Source organism: Brassica napus, chromosome C8 (assembly GCF_020379485.1).
Source record: "Brassica napus cultivar Da-Ae chromosome C8, Da-Ae, whole genome shotgun sequence".
In the NCBI taxonomy this organism is placed as follows: Eukaryota; Viridiplantae; Streptophyta; class Magnoliopsida; order Brassicales; family Brassicaceae; genus Brassica; species Brassica napus.
In genome coordinates, this window is record NC_063451.1 from 42168620 (window position 1) to 42183512 (window position 14893).

Sequence of the window (14893 nt, forward strand, 5' to 3'; positions counted from 1 at the left end):
ATATATATAAATTGATTAAACAATAAAAATTGATCCTTTGTGAAAAATATCAATACGCAAAGGAGAAAGGAGTAGGAAAAAAATTGTTGATGAAGAGTTAAGAAAGAGGAAGAAGATGATTGTGATGTTTTACTGCAATGAAAAAGTAATATATTAAAGGCATAAAAATATGGTTTAGAATCAGTGTGCTGGCACACCTAGAGATGAATAGAAACATATGCCAAATCTAATGAAATCGTAGACAGAAGGGTATTATGGGAACAATACTGCCAAAATTCTACAGTGAATTGGAGTTTTATGGCTCTTAGGACATTTACTTAATATTGGCTCATAAAAGGTATATACAGCCAATTATCTCTTTAATTAAACATATAATTAAGATAAAATAAACAATTTTGTTTATTTTAAATTATATTTAAAAATAGATATGTATATATTTAAAATTATAATTTTCGATATATTTTTTTATCTTTTTGATAAAATATATTAAATAACCTTGTATATAATTAATAAAAAATATTCATATAAAAGTTATATAATTATCAAACAGTGCAACTAAATAGTTTTTTTTTTAATTTGTAGATATACTAAAAAGCTAATAATACTATGATTAAAATTTTATAGTTATAAAAACAGAAATAAATAATATTTCAAAATTTTCAAAATATTATTATATTATTTTATTTCATATTTAAATAGATTTACTTTAATGACGTTGTATAATTTACTACCATATTTTAAAAAGTTTACCAAAAATATAAATATTAAATGTAATTATACATGTCACATTAAGGCATAAACTATGTCATTATTTCTAGTAAGACATGTCACATTTATTTAGTCAAATTGATTGTAAAAAGTACATTTGTCAAAATCACTTTGCAAATAATGTCTATGAAATTGTAAAGAAGACATGTGTCAAAATTACTTTGCAAATAATGTCTATGAGATTGTAAAGAAAACATATGTCAACATCACTTTGCAAATAATATCTACTAGATCTGGATCCGCACAGCCGTGCGGGTATTTATATATATATATATATATATATATATATTAGTTTATATATTAGTATATATTTTTAAGGTTATTTATATATTTGAATATGTATACATTTTTTAAAATACAATAATTTTAATTTTTTTGTTGTAAATTAATTATTTTGAATCATCACATATATATATATATATAGATATATATATATTGCTTTTTATTATATATTTGTCATATTGATTTTGTGTTTAATTATAAAACCAAATTTTTTATGCACAAAAAAAATATATTCAAAATTATTTTGTAATTCATTTATTATGGTCCTGGTCCGTAATTCAAAGGAAGCAATTTTTTTTATGTTTATTTATTTTAGATAATTAATTACTGTATATATACAATTTTAAGATAAGTTAATTTTTATACATGTATTATATAATTTACTGATGTTAAACTGTTCTACCAACATATTATATTTTAGCATAAAATATTTTATATTTATGAAAATAAAATATATTAACTTATCAATTTAAAATAATTTTATCATATTTTTAGTTCAATATAATGGTTTTCTTTTAAAATGGTAGATGTTGTTATAAATAGATAAAATAGGACATGATTTTATTTTTTTCATTTTATAAAAGATAACAGTATATATATATTAATTTATAATAACATTTCATTACTAATTACGAAATTAATGAAAATATTTATGTAGAATTTTGACAGTTAAGATTTTGTTATAATCTTTTTCAAAAGATTTGTTAGAATTTTTAAATATAGATATTTTTATTTTAATTTAAAAGATATTATGATTTAAGTAATTATAAATTTTATATTATATTAGTATTAAGGAAACACATTTAATAAAGTTTTTAAATGATGATCTAAATAAAGTATCACACATGAAAAAAATCATCATTTCTATTTTAATAGATAAGATATTTTTTTTTATTTGATCACATAAGATAAAAGGTAATTTGAATCAAACTTGTGGTCGGGATTTTCACATAAAATGTTTGGACTAAACCGGTGCTATAATTTTATAATAAAATGTTTAGAACAAACCGAAGCTAGAATTTTATAATGTTAGGTTTGACTTCTGTTTATTCAGTGGTTAAGTACATTCAATAAGTTGCACGTTATAATTCTATATATTTGAAGATAATTTATGCTGGTTATCCAAACCAGAATTTTAGGTGTATTGTTGTCATATAGTTTCGATTAGTTAGGCATAATAATGATAAGATTAGAGATTAAATGTGACATGACTTTCTAGGAATAGGTCCATTGGATCTATTTTTAAAAAAAAATCACACATGAATCAAAGTTGTGACTTCTGTTTTAATATATAAGATGGTACTGTAAAGAAGACAAGTGCCAAAATCACTTTGCAAATATTGTATATGAAATTGTAAAGAAGACATGTGTCAAATTACTTTGCAAATATGTTTATGGGATGGTAAAGAGTACATGTGTCAAATTCACTTTGCGGAGATAATGTTTATGGGATACTATTATTTTTGAACTAGAGAAACATGACCGATTTTCTTTATTTTGGAAAAAATATTCCATATGGTTAAATACATTGCTTTTATATATATATATATATATATCTGATTCTAAATCAATGTAAAAAGAAAACAAAAAACATTAACCACAGAGACGGAAGAAAGAGATGGTGAAGCAAGAAATCATTTTCGTTCCTTACCCAACCCCTGGTCATCTTCTTGTCACTATTGAGTTTGCTAAATCTCTCATCAAACGCGACCATCGCATTCACACCATCACCATCCTCCACTGGACGTTACCTTACACTCCCCATGCTGACCTCTTTGCGAAATCACTCATCGCTTCGGAGCCACAGATCCGTTTTCACGCCTTACCTGAAGTCAAGAACCCTCCCCCATTTGACCTCTTCTTGAAAGCCACCGAGGCTTACGTTCTAGAGTTCACCAGGGCGACAGTTCCTCTCGTCAGAGACGCTCTCTCCACTCTCGTCTCCTCTCGCGACGGAACCGATCCGGTTCGGGTCGCCGGTTTGGTTCTTGATTTCTTTAGCGTCCCATTGATCCAAGTGGGAAACGAGTTTAACATTCCTTCTTACATTTTCTTGACGTGTAACGCTGGTTTCCTTGGTATGTTGAAGTATCTCCCCCAGAGACATCGCAGAATGGGCACCATGCTCGATCTGAGCAGCTCTGAAGATCATCACATTCCAGGTTACGCTAGCTCAGTGCCGTCGAAGGTTCTGCCGGCGGGCCAGTTTGTGAGAGAGTCATACGAGGCTTGGGTCGAGATTGCCGAGAAAATCCCTGAAGCCAAGGGTATTCTGGTAAATTCGTTCACGTGTCTCGAGCAGAAGGCATTTGATCACTTCTCTTGTTGTTGCCCTGACGATTTTCCTCCGGTTTACCCGGTCGGACCGGTTCTTAGCATGGAAGATCGTCCGTCCCCCGATCTTGACCCGTCGGATCAGCGCCGGATCATGAGATGGCTCGAGGACCAGCCGGAGTCGTCAGTGGTGTACCTCTGCTTCGGGAGCTACGGAGTCCTTGGGGCACCGCAGATTGAGGAGATAGCTCGAGCCTCGGAGGTCTCTGGCCACAGGTTTCTTTGGTCTATCCGTACCGAGGATGGTGGTCCGTGCGATCTCTTCCCAGACGGGTTTACGGATCGGACGGCGAGTACGGGACTGGTGTGCAGGTGGGCCCCGCAGGTGGAGGTGCTGTCTCACAAGGCCGTCGGAGGGTTCGTCTCTCACTGTGGCTGGAACTCTGTGCTGGAGAGCTTGTGGTTCGGCGTGCCGATCGTCACGTGGCCGTTGTACGCTGAGCAGCAGCTAAACGCTTTCACGATGGTGACGGAGTTAGGTTTAGCCGTGGAGCTGCGTTTGGATTACGTCTCGACCAAGAAAGAGATAGTGAAAGCTGAGGAGATTTCGGAAGCGATACGATCTCTGATGGACGGTGAGAATACGGTGAGGGGGAGAGTGAAGGAGACAGCTGAGGCGGCTAGGAAGGCTTTGATGGACGGAGGATCTTCTTTTGTCGGGGTTAAACGATTCATGGACGACTTGGTCGGCGAGGATTTTTAGTTCGGTTGTAATTGGACTGCTGATTCTGAATAAATTGTGTTTCAAAAAATGATTTCTGCTTTAGTAGCAGCTTAGCATGTTAGTTTGTGAGAGACACTAAACCAGTGTTCTAAAATACGCTATACGCTCTATGTGCGGTGATCTAGCGCCTAGCACCTAGCCGTATACGCGGACGTCTAAACGGAGCCTAAACGGACTATACCGACCGTATAGACGGCCACGTAAGCCGCATTTTTGAACACTGCACTAAACAAACAAAATCTTCAGTTCTATTCCAAACTTATGAATACATAAATGAGAATTTCAAAAATGCCATTTTATAGAGAAATTAGGGCCAGTAACAAAAAAAAAAAAGCCTTAAATTAAGAAAATGACCATTACAAAAAAAAAAATATATATTTATACAATATTTATCATTTTACTTTTCATCACTTTCATTTCTTATTTTATATTACTTTGAACAGTTTAAAAAATCATTATTCAATTTTTATTAACTTATAAAAGACATAGATTTTTTTCTTTATATGTCATGTTTTAAAATTTTAAAACAAACATATATTTATAAAATTGTGATGTTTTATTCAATTTTGTTTATTGTGCACAAAAATAATAATCTAATTTTGTTTATTTGAAGCATGGCAGATTGAAATGCAGCGGTTACTAGAGTTTGCGGTTTCTAGCATCGGCAATTGATTTTTACGATTGATATAATGGTTAAAAATTAGTGATACAGAATATTTATAACTGATTGATTATAAGATATTGCAGTGGTTTAATAATAAATTATCAATATTAACACATTATAACATTGTAAAAATATCAAAACATACTCTCATAGTGGGGTTTTTGTTGAGGCCATGCTCTTCTTGAGGCGATCCAGCTAGAGATCTTTCAGCTTTCTCATAGTTATTATCTCTTCAAAACTCATTGGTTCTTCGATGATTGCCTTCTCTCCGTCTCTTACTTTTAGTGGATACACGGTGGCATGAGGAGCCGGAAAGAGGAATGTGTTTATGAACAGTTTGCTCGATTTTGAGTCCACCACCGCCTGATGGTCGGAAGTCATGAACCTCCTGTTGCTCAGATACTTCAAGAGAAAATCATATTTGACCAAATCAAATTTATAAAGTAAGAAAAAATGAAGAAAAATGCAACGAAACGGAATGTGAGAAAGAATGAGAAAGTACTAACGTGACCAATGCCACCCAGATTGATGACAAGCGCTCCTGGAACTAACGGAACCGTAACACATGTCTTGCCGTTGTCCCTTGTAGCTTGTAAACAACTGACTTGGTCTTGGAGTAGCGAAGTGATGATTCCGTGGTCAATGTGACGCATTCCGAGTGCTAGGTCAGGTTTAGGGCGTTTTGGGAAATAATTAACAACGATTTTCTGCTCCATATCAACGCATGCATTTTTTAGTGCAGCTTTCTCAAGTCCCATAGCTTCAGACAAAACCTCAAGGACTTTATAAGCCAAACCCATCAGCCTCTCGCTATAATCCTCCGTCACTTTCAACCATCCCTCCGGCTTATCTGGCCACCGTGAGTAGTCACAGGGTACGTGGAATACAGCACTATCTCCCTCCAGTCCTTCATAGCCTCTCCCTACATATGAAAATGCCTATATAAATAACACGATTAGAAAAACAGACTTCTGTTTCGAACTGGGGTGGCGTTACCAGGAGGTGACTAGAGACGCCGAAGCCGCCCTTACCACCGGACATGTCGAACCGGAGCTTCTCTTCAGTAGTTAAGGCAAAGAAGTCTCGCGCAAGGCGAGTCATATCAGCCATAAAATTTGTATCAACACCATGATCAACTGCCTGGAACATGCCCCACTTCCCGAAAACCTCCACGATCTGACGGCAGATGTCTTCCTTTTTCCCACCAACATCATCGATTCCAGAGAGAGATATCACTGGTATTTTGTCATTTGTAAGGAGGACCTCCAGAACGCTCATCCATCTGCCAAAAGACATCAATATTTTTCAGGTTTCATCAGAAATGTATCAGAGAATGGAGATACCATTGTAATGCTTACAGGAAACATCAATGTTATAAGCTCTCCACTTGGTTTCAGAAGCTTTTCTATTCTTTGTGCCCATCAGGGGCGGATCTACAACCAAGGTGTGTGGGGCACGTGCCCCATACTATGTTAGAAAGTTTATAATTAGTTGATGTTTTATTAATTTATTTGTTGAGTTTCCTATAGATTGTGCCCCATGCAATGTTGAAATCAATTGTTACTGTTTTTATTGATTTATTTGTTGAGTTACGTGTGTATATATATAAATATATTAAATTTTGTGTGTATATGTGTATACTTACTAATAATTTGTATGGTAATGTTCTTAATGTTCTCTGCACCTTCCTTTTTCATTTTATTTTTATTTTTATTTTTATTTTCAACATTTATTCTTTTTGAAATTATATTATTTCCCTTTTTATTTTTTAGGTAACGTTGTGTATTTAGTTTTTCTTTATGACTGATTATAATTTGTATGTTATGCATCTGTAATTTTATTAAAACTAGTTTTATTCAATTGCTTTTTATTTTTTTGTAGAACAGAAAACCACAAACAAATTTAAAATTAGAGTTAAAAAATAATGAGCTAAAAATCAAAATAATAATTAAAAATATTTGAATTTTTGAATGACAACCATATTTGAACAATATTAGCAGTAGACTAACAAAAAAAGTTTTTAAAAAAAATCAAATAATACATAGGTTATGATTCCTAAATCCATACTTTTTGTGCTTGAGCTCAAAACGGGTATTGTTCCATAATCAAATTCTAAAACATATTACAACTATTAGTTTAATTTTTTTTCATCAGAAATTTTATTTGTGCCACGTACGATATATTTTTCTGGGTCCGCCCCTGGTGCCCATGGAGGTCTCACGCTAGCTTCAAATGCACAAAAGAAACTGCGAGAATGGTCATCATATTATGGAGATATACATAAGCAAAAGCCTATATGTTGTGTATAGAACCAGAAACAGAGATCAGGATTAGAGAGAAGTACTTTGCATTGGGCAAAGATGAACTGTTGACACCTTTGATGATTTTTCAATCACAGTTTTTGATAATCCAACCACATAACGATCAGGGCAGGCCACTGCCACCACATCATAAACCTGCAATGTTTCATTGCTGGCAAGCACACAACATAAGATATTTAAGAAAGCTGTGTCCTTGTCCAAGAACATATGTTCCAAAACCAGGAACAAGAGCTCTGCCTTTAGGCAATGAACCCGTCTCAGCGAGATGTTTACTGATCGGAGTTGGTCCAGCAAGTCCCATGGGGTTGCTCCTGCTTTCCAGGTCTTCTCCCAACCACCTTAAACCAATACACATATCAACGGCTTCACGGAATAAAGATTCAATAACTATATTAGAGTAAATTATGGTTCATTACCAGAAGAATCCTCTGTCACACACCGTTGGAAGATATCACTCGGCGATTCCACCGCCGGAGCTTCACCGGAGTTTCCATTAGGTTCAACGACAAACACGACCAGCGTACTCTACCAACATCTCAATCATGTAAAGACAGAGCAAAAGAAGACGAAACTCGTTCATGTCGATGAAGCGAATGATGTTGGGGTGATTGATCTTCCTCAACAGGAAAATCTCCGACATGGCGATTTTCATGGCGTTCTCCTTGATAGCAGCCCCGGTTCCATCTACAAGATGCCTCCCTTCCCACACCACGGAATCTACCAACATCGATCAAGAGATTTTTCAGACCAAAAGAAAAAATATCGACGTAACGGAAGAGAGAAGGCAAAAAGGAATAAGCCAATAATAAAAAGACACATATGGGGTTTTTACTGATTCTACATCCTCTCAATTAGGTACCATTTTTGATTTATTTTTTTCCTTATTTTGCTTTAGAGCCTCAGCCTAAACCCACTGTTGGAGATGGTCTTAGATTCTCCAGCTATTTCACTCGAAATTCCTTGAGCCATTGATATATTCAGTAAAACAAGAGAAGGGGGATACTCATCTTCGTATAAAGAGTGTCCCTTTTATAACCTCTAGGTTCTAGCAACTACCACGCAAGATTTTTTAACTCTTCATGCTCCACCACTTAAAGTTGGTATCAGTGTCCATATCATTAAGTACTATATCAGATTTCGCACCAAACTTCCGCACATATTAACATTTGTAATATTCACACACTCCCTCCCATCTTACATTTTTTAAAATAACATTGTTACTTGCTGATATTTTCTCATACAATAAATAGTAAAAGCCAAGTTCCTTAAAACAAACTTTAAACGTGAAAGAATCACATACATAGGAAATCAATTTTCTACACCAGCATAACCTTTTGTACATATCTACTCATCTAAATGAAAATATAGGTTTGTTTTAACCATAATTTTTCTTAAATCTGAGTTAAACTGTATAAATCGTTTTAAATTGGTTTAGATTGGTCTAAATCAATCTAAATTAGTCTAAGTCGTTTAAATTAAATAATATCTATACCAAATTTTGACTAATGTAATTATATCATCTTCATCACTCTCAAATTTTCTATAATCAAAAGATGATATTTTTCCCTCTACCTTTATTTCTTAATGCAATTTCACGAATTTGTTTAATTTTTTTAATGTATCTATTTTTTACATTTCATCAAAGTCATCTTCTAACTAAACACAATTTACTTTAAGAAGTTAAAGTGTCCGCTTTGATACCAGCTGATGTATCAAAAGCTCAATAACACAAAGTTCTTGGTTAGTCTTGGAATGTTCGAAAAACTAAGCTTTCTTATCTCGTTGAGAATTCATTGCAAACGTAGAAGAGAGTGTTACAAGGAGTGCACAAAACGACCAAAATAACAATAAAGGAGATGAGCGTTGGAATTTTCCCAGGGGAGACAATTTCCCATAGTTTGATCGATAACTGCTTTGAGAGAAGTTGTAGATTATGCTTATCTGAAGATCAGATTGTAACGTTCTTGCCAAATCAAGGAGACAGACACTTGTAATATAAGCTTGGCAATAGATATAAGCAATGCATAAGAAGCCGACATTGTCGGAAACCAATCAACACTTTCAGCAAGGATGATGAGTGGAGGATTAAGCAAGATTCTCTTTGCGATATGGTCCTGGAGAAGATACAATCAATTTTTTTTAGCATGACTCTCCATTCCAGCATTACACAGCACACAATTTTTCGGAACTGACAAGTTATAGTTCAGCAGTCTATCTCGAGTTGGGAGCCTCCCAAGATAGACCTGCCAAGCTCAGAATTTTATTTTATTTTTGCTCCCACAAAAGTTTGACATCTTCTTCTTGTGAACTGCGAAACCTAAAGAATCTTTGTTTTTTTCTATAGAATGTTTATTGTTTTCCCTATTTCCTCCTTAATCTTACTAGATTCGATGTCCGCGCTACGCGCGGAAATTGTTTAACGTTTAATTGGCATACACTTATTGATTATTTATTTTGTTTTTGATGATCTGTGTGTATAACGTTTGTGTCATTTTTGAATGAAACTCTTTTTTTAAAATTAATCAAAATTGAATAAAAATTAACGTTTGTGTCATTTTTGGATAAAATCTATATAATATTTTAACTGATACTAATTAATAATAAATTTTTGGCTGGTAAAAAAAATATTTAATACTATATTTTCAAGCATTTCTTTAAGCCCGCAAACCCTAAGAAAGGTACTGTTTAAGAATAATTATTCACTTGAAAATTGATATTAAAAATTAATATATATAGGACACATTAAAGGAAAAAGATTTTAAATTACAAAAAAAAATCTAAATTAATAAATATGCCGTAAGTTAAAGATATATATACTAATTAAAGATATCTGAATATGTAACTATTTAAGTATGTTTGTTTTAAAATTAAAATATGTATTGATATTGATGCAAGTTGTTAACTTTTGGTAAAATTATTAGGTTAAGTTATTTAGATTTAAATGTAGATTTAGAAAAGTTTCGCCCAGAATTATTTTGAAAATTTATTTAGTATTACAGAGTTATTACATCAAATAGTTTTTTGGTAAGCTTTCTAGCAAAATTCCAACGGTGAAATTTCTGAGTGCAATTCTACCAAGTTTTTTACGCTCTCATATTCTACAAAGTTTTTTACGCACGTTTAATATATTAGCTTTGCCAATACACTCCCTCGCAGCAGAGAAACAAATCTAATAGAGATTCTCAATCTTATTACAGTAAAACTTATCAGCTTAGAGAGCTTTCTTCACCTCTGAAAAAGTTTGGACGTGCACGTTCGCCGCATCAATGTCTTCGGCGGACGCCACAGCCACAGCCATAGCAACACCTTTGTCTCTAACCACATCTATTGCTTCTGCGAACGCTTTAAGGTCCTTTAGACTGTGGAACAAAGAGATGATCAAAACACATTAACACCTTTTAATCATGTAATATAGAGAACAATCATTGAGAGAATGTCTTGTTAATTAACCTCGGTTAGCTTGAGCTGGAACGCAGAGAAACTCAACTATCTGTGGAACGTCAAAGAACATGTATAATGAGTAGTGTAATTTCCAGAGGTTTTCAATTTACATAAGTGAATATGCCTGAGGCTGGGCAGCGATCACATATTCATTAAGCTCAGAGATGGTGAGTGGCTCAATTTTCTGGACATGAGCTACCTTTGACGACGCTGCCGTCTGCTCTGTGCCATCAGCTCAGTCTGGTAGGGGTTATTAAGTGGGAGAAGACAGTCAAAGAAAGAGGAAATCAGATGCCAATACAATCTAAGTGGACGAAATGGTGTTTAAAATGAGTGGTACTTACTTGTCAAACTTCTCTTTTCCTAGAGCTGTCTCAGTGTCAAAGTAAATATGTGTTCCAGATGTTAAGCTCAGAAATAGCCGGCCTACAAAGAATACATCAAATTTATGTGAAGTTATATCCGGTCAAAAACAAATTATATGCAATGCATTACTCCAAAGCTATATTAAAATGAATAAACTACACATAGTAAAATTTACAACCTCCAACTATCTTTGGATTAATGCTGGTGGCAAGGACAATTTTTGGCTCACTTCTGTAGCTTTAAAATTATTTATGAAAGGAAATAGCTAAGGAGTCAAATATACTGACACAGAGGGTTACATCCCTGAAAAAAATGCAATGATGTTGAGACAACAGTAGGCATACGTATGAATATAGACTATAACCACTCGAGATTAAACAATCCTAAGTACCTCTCTAGACGTAGAGTAAGCGCATTACATGTTGAGACCCCTGTGAACGGTCGTTGATTGTGCTCCTGACTGCACTTACCTCACCAAGTATGTCTAAAAAATTGTTAAGTGGAAATCTGTAAGTATGTGATATAACAGAAACCAACTAACTCCTAAAATCATAAAAACATACCAGGTAGCTGTCTGTTGGTGTTCGCCTAAGCACGTAGTTGGTCCGACGGACGAAACCCGGAAAAGTTCAGTTGGTTTCGGCTTTGTGGATTCCGTCAACTTTTCAAAAGAAGTGGCATTATTGAAGCGTATGGCAAGAGGGGGGGGGGCATCAGGGAGTCGGAAAAAGTGTTCAGTACTGCAGAGAACTAAGGTTTGCTAAGATCCTCTGTGTGGCTTTTCGGAGTAACTAAGATCCTATAATCTGCAACTAAACTTTATATAGAAGATTCTCACTTCTCACAAACGTTTTATGTAAAAATCAAAAGGCTAATTTTATCTGAAAAATAAAACCTTTTAATACACATGTGACCATTAAATTAAAAAAAGATATCAAACATACGATTCATGTGAATATTAGAGCATATTAAATAACTTCATGGGTTAACTAACCTTTAAACTTTTATCTGCTAGAACCAGGAGCAAAGTTGATTTTCCAGAATCTGGTCGTTCTAATAGCAAAGTCATCCGTCGAGATGTTTAGTGCTTTAATAATCTCACTGATATCTTCAAAATCATTCGCTTGTGTGTTCTTCTGGAAACATGTAAGAATATAGTCAGAAAAGAGATATTAACAACTGGAAAAAAAAGGAAGTGGAGACCTTGTTGTTGGAGCTCGTCATTGGGCCGAGAAGCTAGGTGTACTTTTCTGAAGATTTTCATCTCTTTGATAGCTTTCCTGGTAATGGCGGCCGGTTACATATGAAGATGGTGAGGTCGGTTACATGCTATAGAGTGGGAGGAGTGGGATGAAGCTAGTAAATGAACGGATTTAAGGGGCAAATCAATGGAGTAAGAAGGCGTTACAGGAGATTCATCGGAGGAGGAGGCTTTAGCGTCAGAGAAGGGTTGGCTAAAAGTAAGAGAAGAAGCCCTAATAAAACACGAAGCCCAAACCAACTTAACACGCCGATGACGTGGCTATTTGCTGCATTACTACTGGACGATTTTTTCATCCGACGTGGCATGCTTCAGAGGGCTTTATATTTAGCTTTTAGTATAGTTTAGATTTTGCTTATTTAGTCATTGGTACTTGCTTTCTTGTCTTTTATAATTGCTTTTAAAAGTTTAACAACTCAAAATCTCATGAAAACCTTATCTTCCCGTCATTAACTTGACTTTAGCATTTCTAGTGTGGTGATTGTTTGGTCCTCTGTGAAGTCAATCATGCATATGCTACAACCTTTTTCACCGTGGACTTACAAATTTTGTTTTTCGGGTTTTTACTCAAGCTGTAAAGATTTGAGTGATAGGTCTACGATGTGTTTCTTTTTCCAAGCTTCATCAATGTTTCGATATGCTTATACGATCAGGAACAATGTCACAATCATGGATGGTTCTTCAAGGGTTAATGGCAAGCCTTTACACCACTCCATCTCCTCACACCATCCGTAGTCTTACGTGAATTCGCTTGAGCCACAGTTATGTAATGTGTTTTTAGTGTCATCAGTATCTCACCTCATGGTCTTGCGGATTTATTGTGGCGGTGAATCTTTTTTTTTGGTAGTTCTTAAATTAAATTATGTTGCGCATACATATATATGCTTTGTGATTCAGAAAAACTAAAAAAATTGAAAAATTCACTTGCAAGATTTTAATCAACATTCTTTACGCATTTCATTATCATTATAATCATCTATTCGGATACGAAAGAAAAAGCACCTAAAGGAGTTTTCAAGTAAGGTGAATTAACAATAACTTTGGAACAAAGGACGAGCTTGCCCATGTATGATTGATACTTTGCTTAGCATTTTCCTCTTTTCCTTTGTTCTTTTCATTAACAAGAATAATAAAAAAAATTCAAATAATGATGATGGGAATCAAGTCTTGACGCTTACGCTTGGTGACTTCTTGTCTTGAGCTTGTCTTTGACTTTTCTTAGAACCCGAAGAAGAATGATTACCAGTTGATTTTGCTCGAATGTGTGAACGATGATTATTATCAGATGTCGAAGAAGATGAAGAGGTAGAAAGTAAAGGACCTGACCGTGATGTGTTCATCATTTTCTTCTTCTTCTTCTCTCCTTCTGAAAGCTCTTCTTTTACTACTCGTCTCACTTTTGACTCGTTTAGGCGTGGTGGTAACACGCAGTTACAGAGAACCCCTACACAATACCGTTAGTTACATTATACTTTGCTTGATGATGTTTCTTTGTACCCAAAACAACATACAATAATCACTATACCTAAGCGAGCAAGTCGGTTTACCCATCTAGGGATTGGTTTCTGAGTAAGTTTAACACAAACTTCATTACAAAAATGGTTGCAGTTTCTTGAGATGAGATTGTACTTGTTCCCTCGATACTCTTCAGCTAGTTTCTCCATATAGACTCTGACATCTCTCGCACACTTGTCTGTTTTACCGACGAGAATCGATTTCCTGAAGGTGAAACCAGGACACTTCTTTGGCTCCACTTCAAAGATGCCTGTGCTTGGATATTCATGTGCTCCAAATGCATATTCAACTCCATGAACTACATATACATCAAATCAAATCCAAAACGAGTCCATTACAATCAATCAATCAAATGGATAATATTTGATTATATTATTGATCAAATTACGTTTGATGTTTTAATGTAAATATTTTTACAAGTTATTTTATGAAACATACAAAATATTTATCAAATACAAAATAATTTAGTTTAAAAAAAACAATCAATCAACCATAAGTTCACATCACTAACCAAACAAGTAGAATCTAACAGGAAAAGTCAAACCTAGAAACTGAGATAACTATAAACAAAATCAATAATAAGAAAAAAAACAGAACATAACTCACCTTCAACACCAGAATGAAAGACACCAAGTCCGAGCCAGTAGCCATAAGCATTCATAGGAGTTAGATCATAGACATTCAGGTAAACCGGAAAATGACCGGGTTTCTGCTTCCGCCTAACCGAACCGCTCCAGCACAACATCTCTCCCGCATCAATACATCACCGATCAGGAGCCGGAGAAGGGTAGATCCGGGATTTAAAGATGAGAGAACTTTTAAAGGTTTCTTTGTCGTTTCATCTTCTTCTCTTTAACTGTTTCTTGAGAAAGTGAAAGCGTGTCTCTATTTCTATTGTCTTGTGTCGATAGATGTTCTTCCACTTTACTTTACCCATCCGTTTCTGTTAATTCACTGAATCTGGTATTTGTTTTAAATACGGTAAAGATATTTTTATTTTTATTTGTGCAGTGACCACTGGCACTGGTGGTACTACGTTTGCATTTATTTCGGGTCGTTTCTGTGAACGTTAACAAATTTGAAATAACAAAATATTTTGGTATTTTTCTACAAGAACACTATTTATGATAAAACAAATTTCGTATAGCTAAAAAAAAGTTCGTATAGCTATTTCTGTTTCAAAAAGTACTAGATTTTGACCCGTGCAATCCCACGAG

At 34.6% G+C, this 14893-nt stretch overlaps 2 protein-coding genes, 1 long non-coding RNA gene and 1 pseudogene across 8 annotated transcripts; 1 reads left to right on the forward strand and 3 right to left on the reverse strand.

Annotated features, from left to right (window-relative positions):
* The first annotated feature begins 2291 nt into the window (after positions 1-2291).
* On the forward strand, positions 2292-4410 carry LOC106386086 (UDP-glycosyltransferase 71C3-like). Its single transcript, XM_013825980.3, has one exon. It carries the CDS (start codon positions 2669-2671, stop codon positions 4085-4087), a length of 1419 nt encoding a protein of 472 aa, XP_013681434.1. The 5' UTR covers positions 2292-2668; the 3' UTR covers positions 4088-4410.
* A 350-nt stretch (positions 4411-4760) lies between these two features.
* Positions 4761-8785, reverse strand: LOC106389774 (annotated as a pseudogene).
* Positions 8786-9938: 1153 nt separating this feature from the next.
* LOC106386085 lies at positions 9939-12509 on the reverse strand. 6 transcript variants are annotated; one of them, XR_007327191.1, is made up of 7 exons: positions 12104-12509; positions 11895-12036; positions 11464-11640; positions 11292-11384; positions 10879-11203; positions 10544-10774; positions 9939-10452 (listed from the first exon to the last, which is right to left on the reverse strand). It is a non-coding gene; the product is annotated as an uncharacterized LOC106386085 (long non-coding RNA). The 6 variants fall into 6 exon arrangements; XR_007327189.1 differs by having other exon boundaries at positions 11464-11712; XR_007327190.1 differs by having other exon boundaries at positions 11464-11717.
* A 644-nt stretch (positions 12510-13153) lies between these two features.
* On the reverse strand, positions 13154-14718 carry LOC106386084 (deSI-like protein At4g17486). Its single transcript, XM_013825979.3, has 3 exons — positions 14283-14718; positions 13687-13974; positions 13154-13605 (listed from the first exon to the last, which is right to left on the reverse strand). Exons 1-3 carry the CDS (start codon positions 14419-14421, stop codon positions 13322-13324), a joined length of 711 nt encoding a protein of 236 aa, XP_013681433.1. The 5' UTR covers positions 14422-14718; the 3' UTR covers positions 13154-13321.
* Positions 14719-14893: the final 175 nt, after the last annotated feature.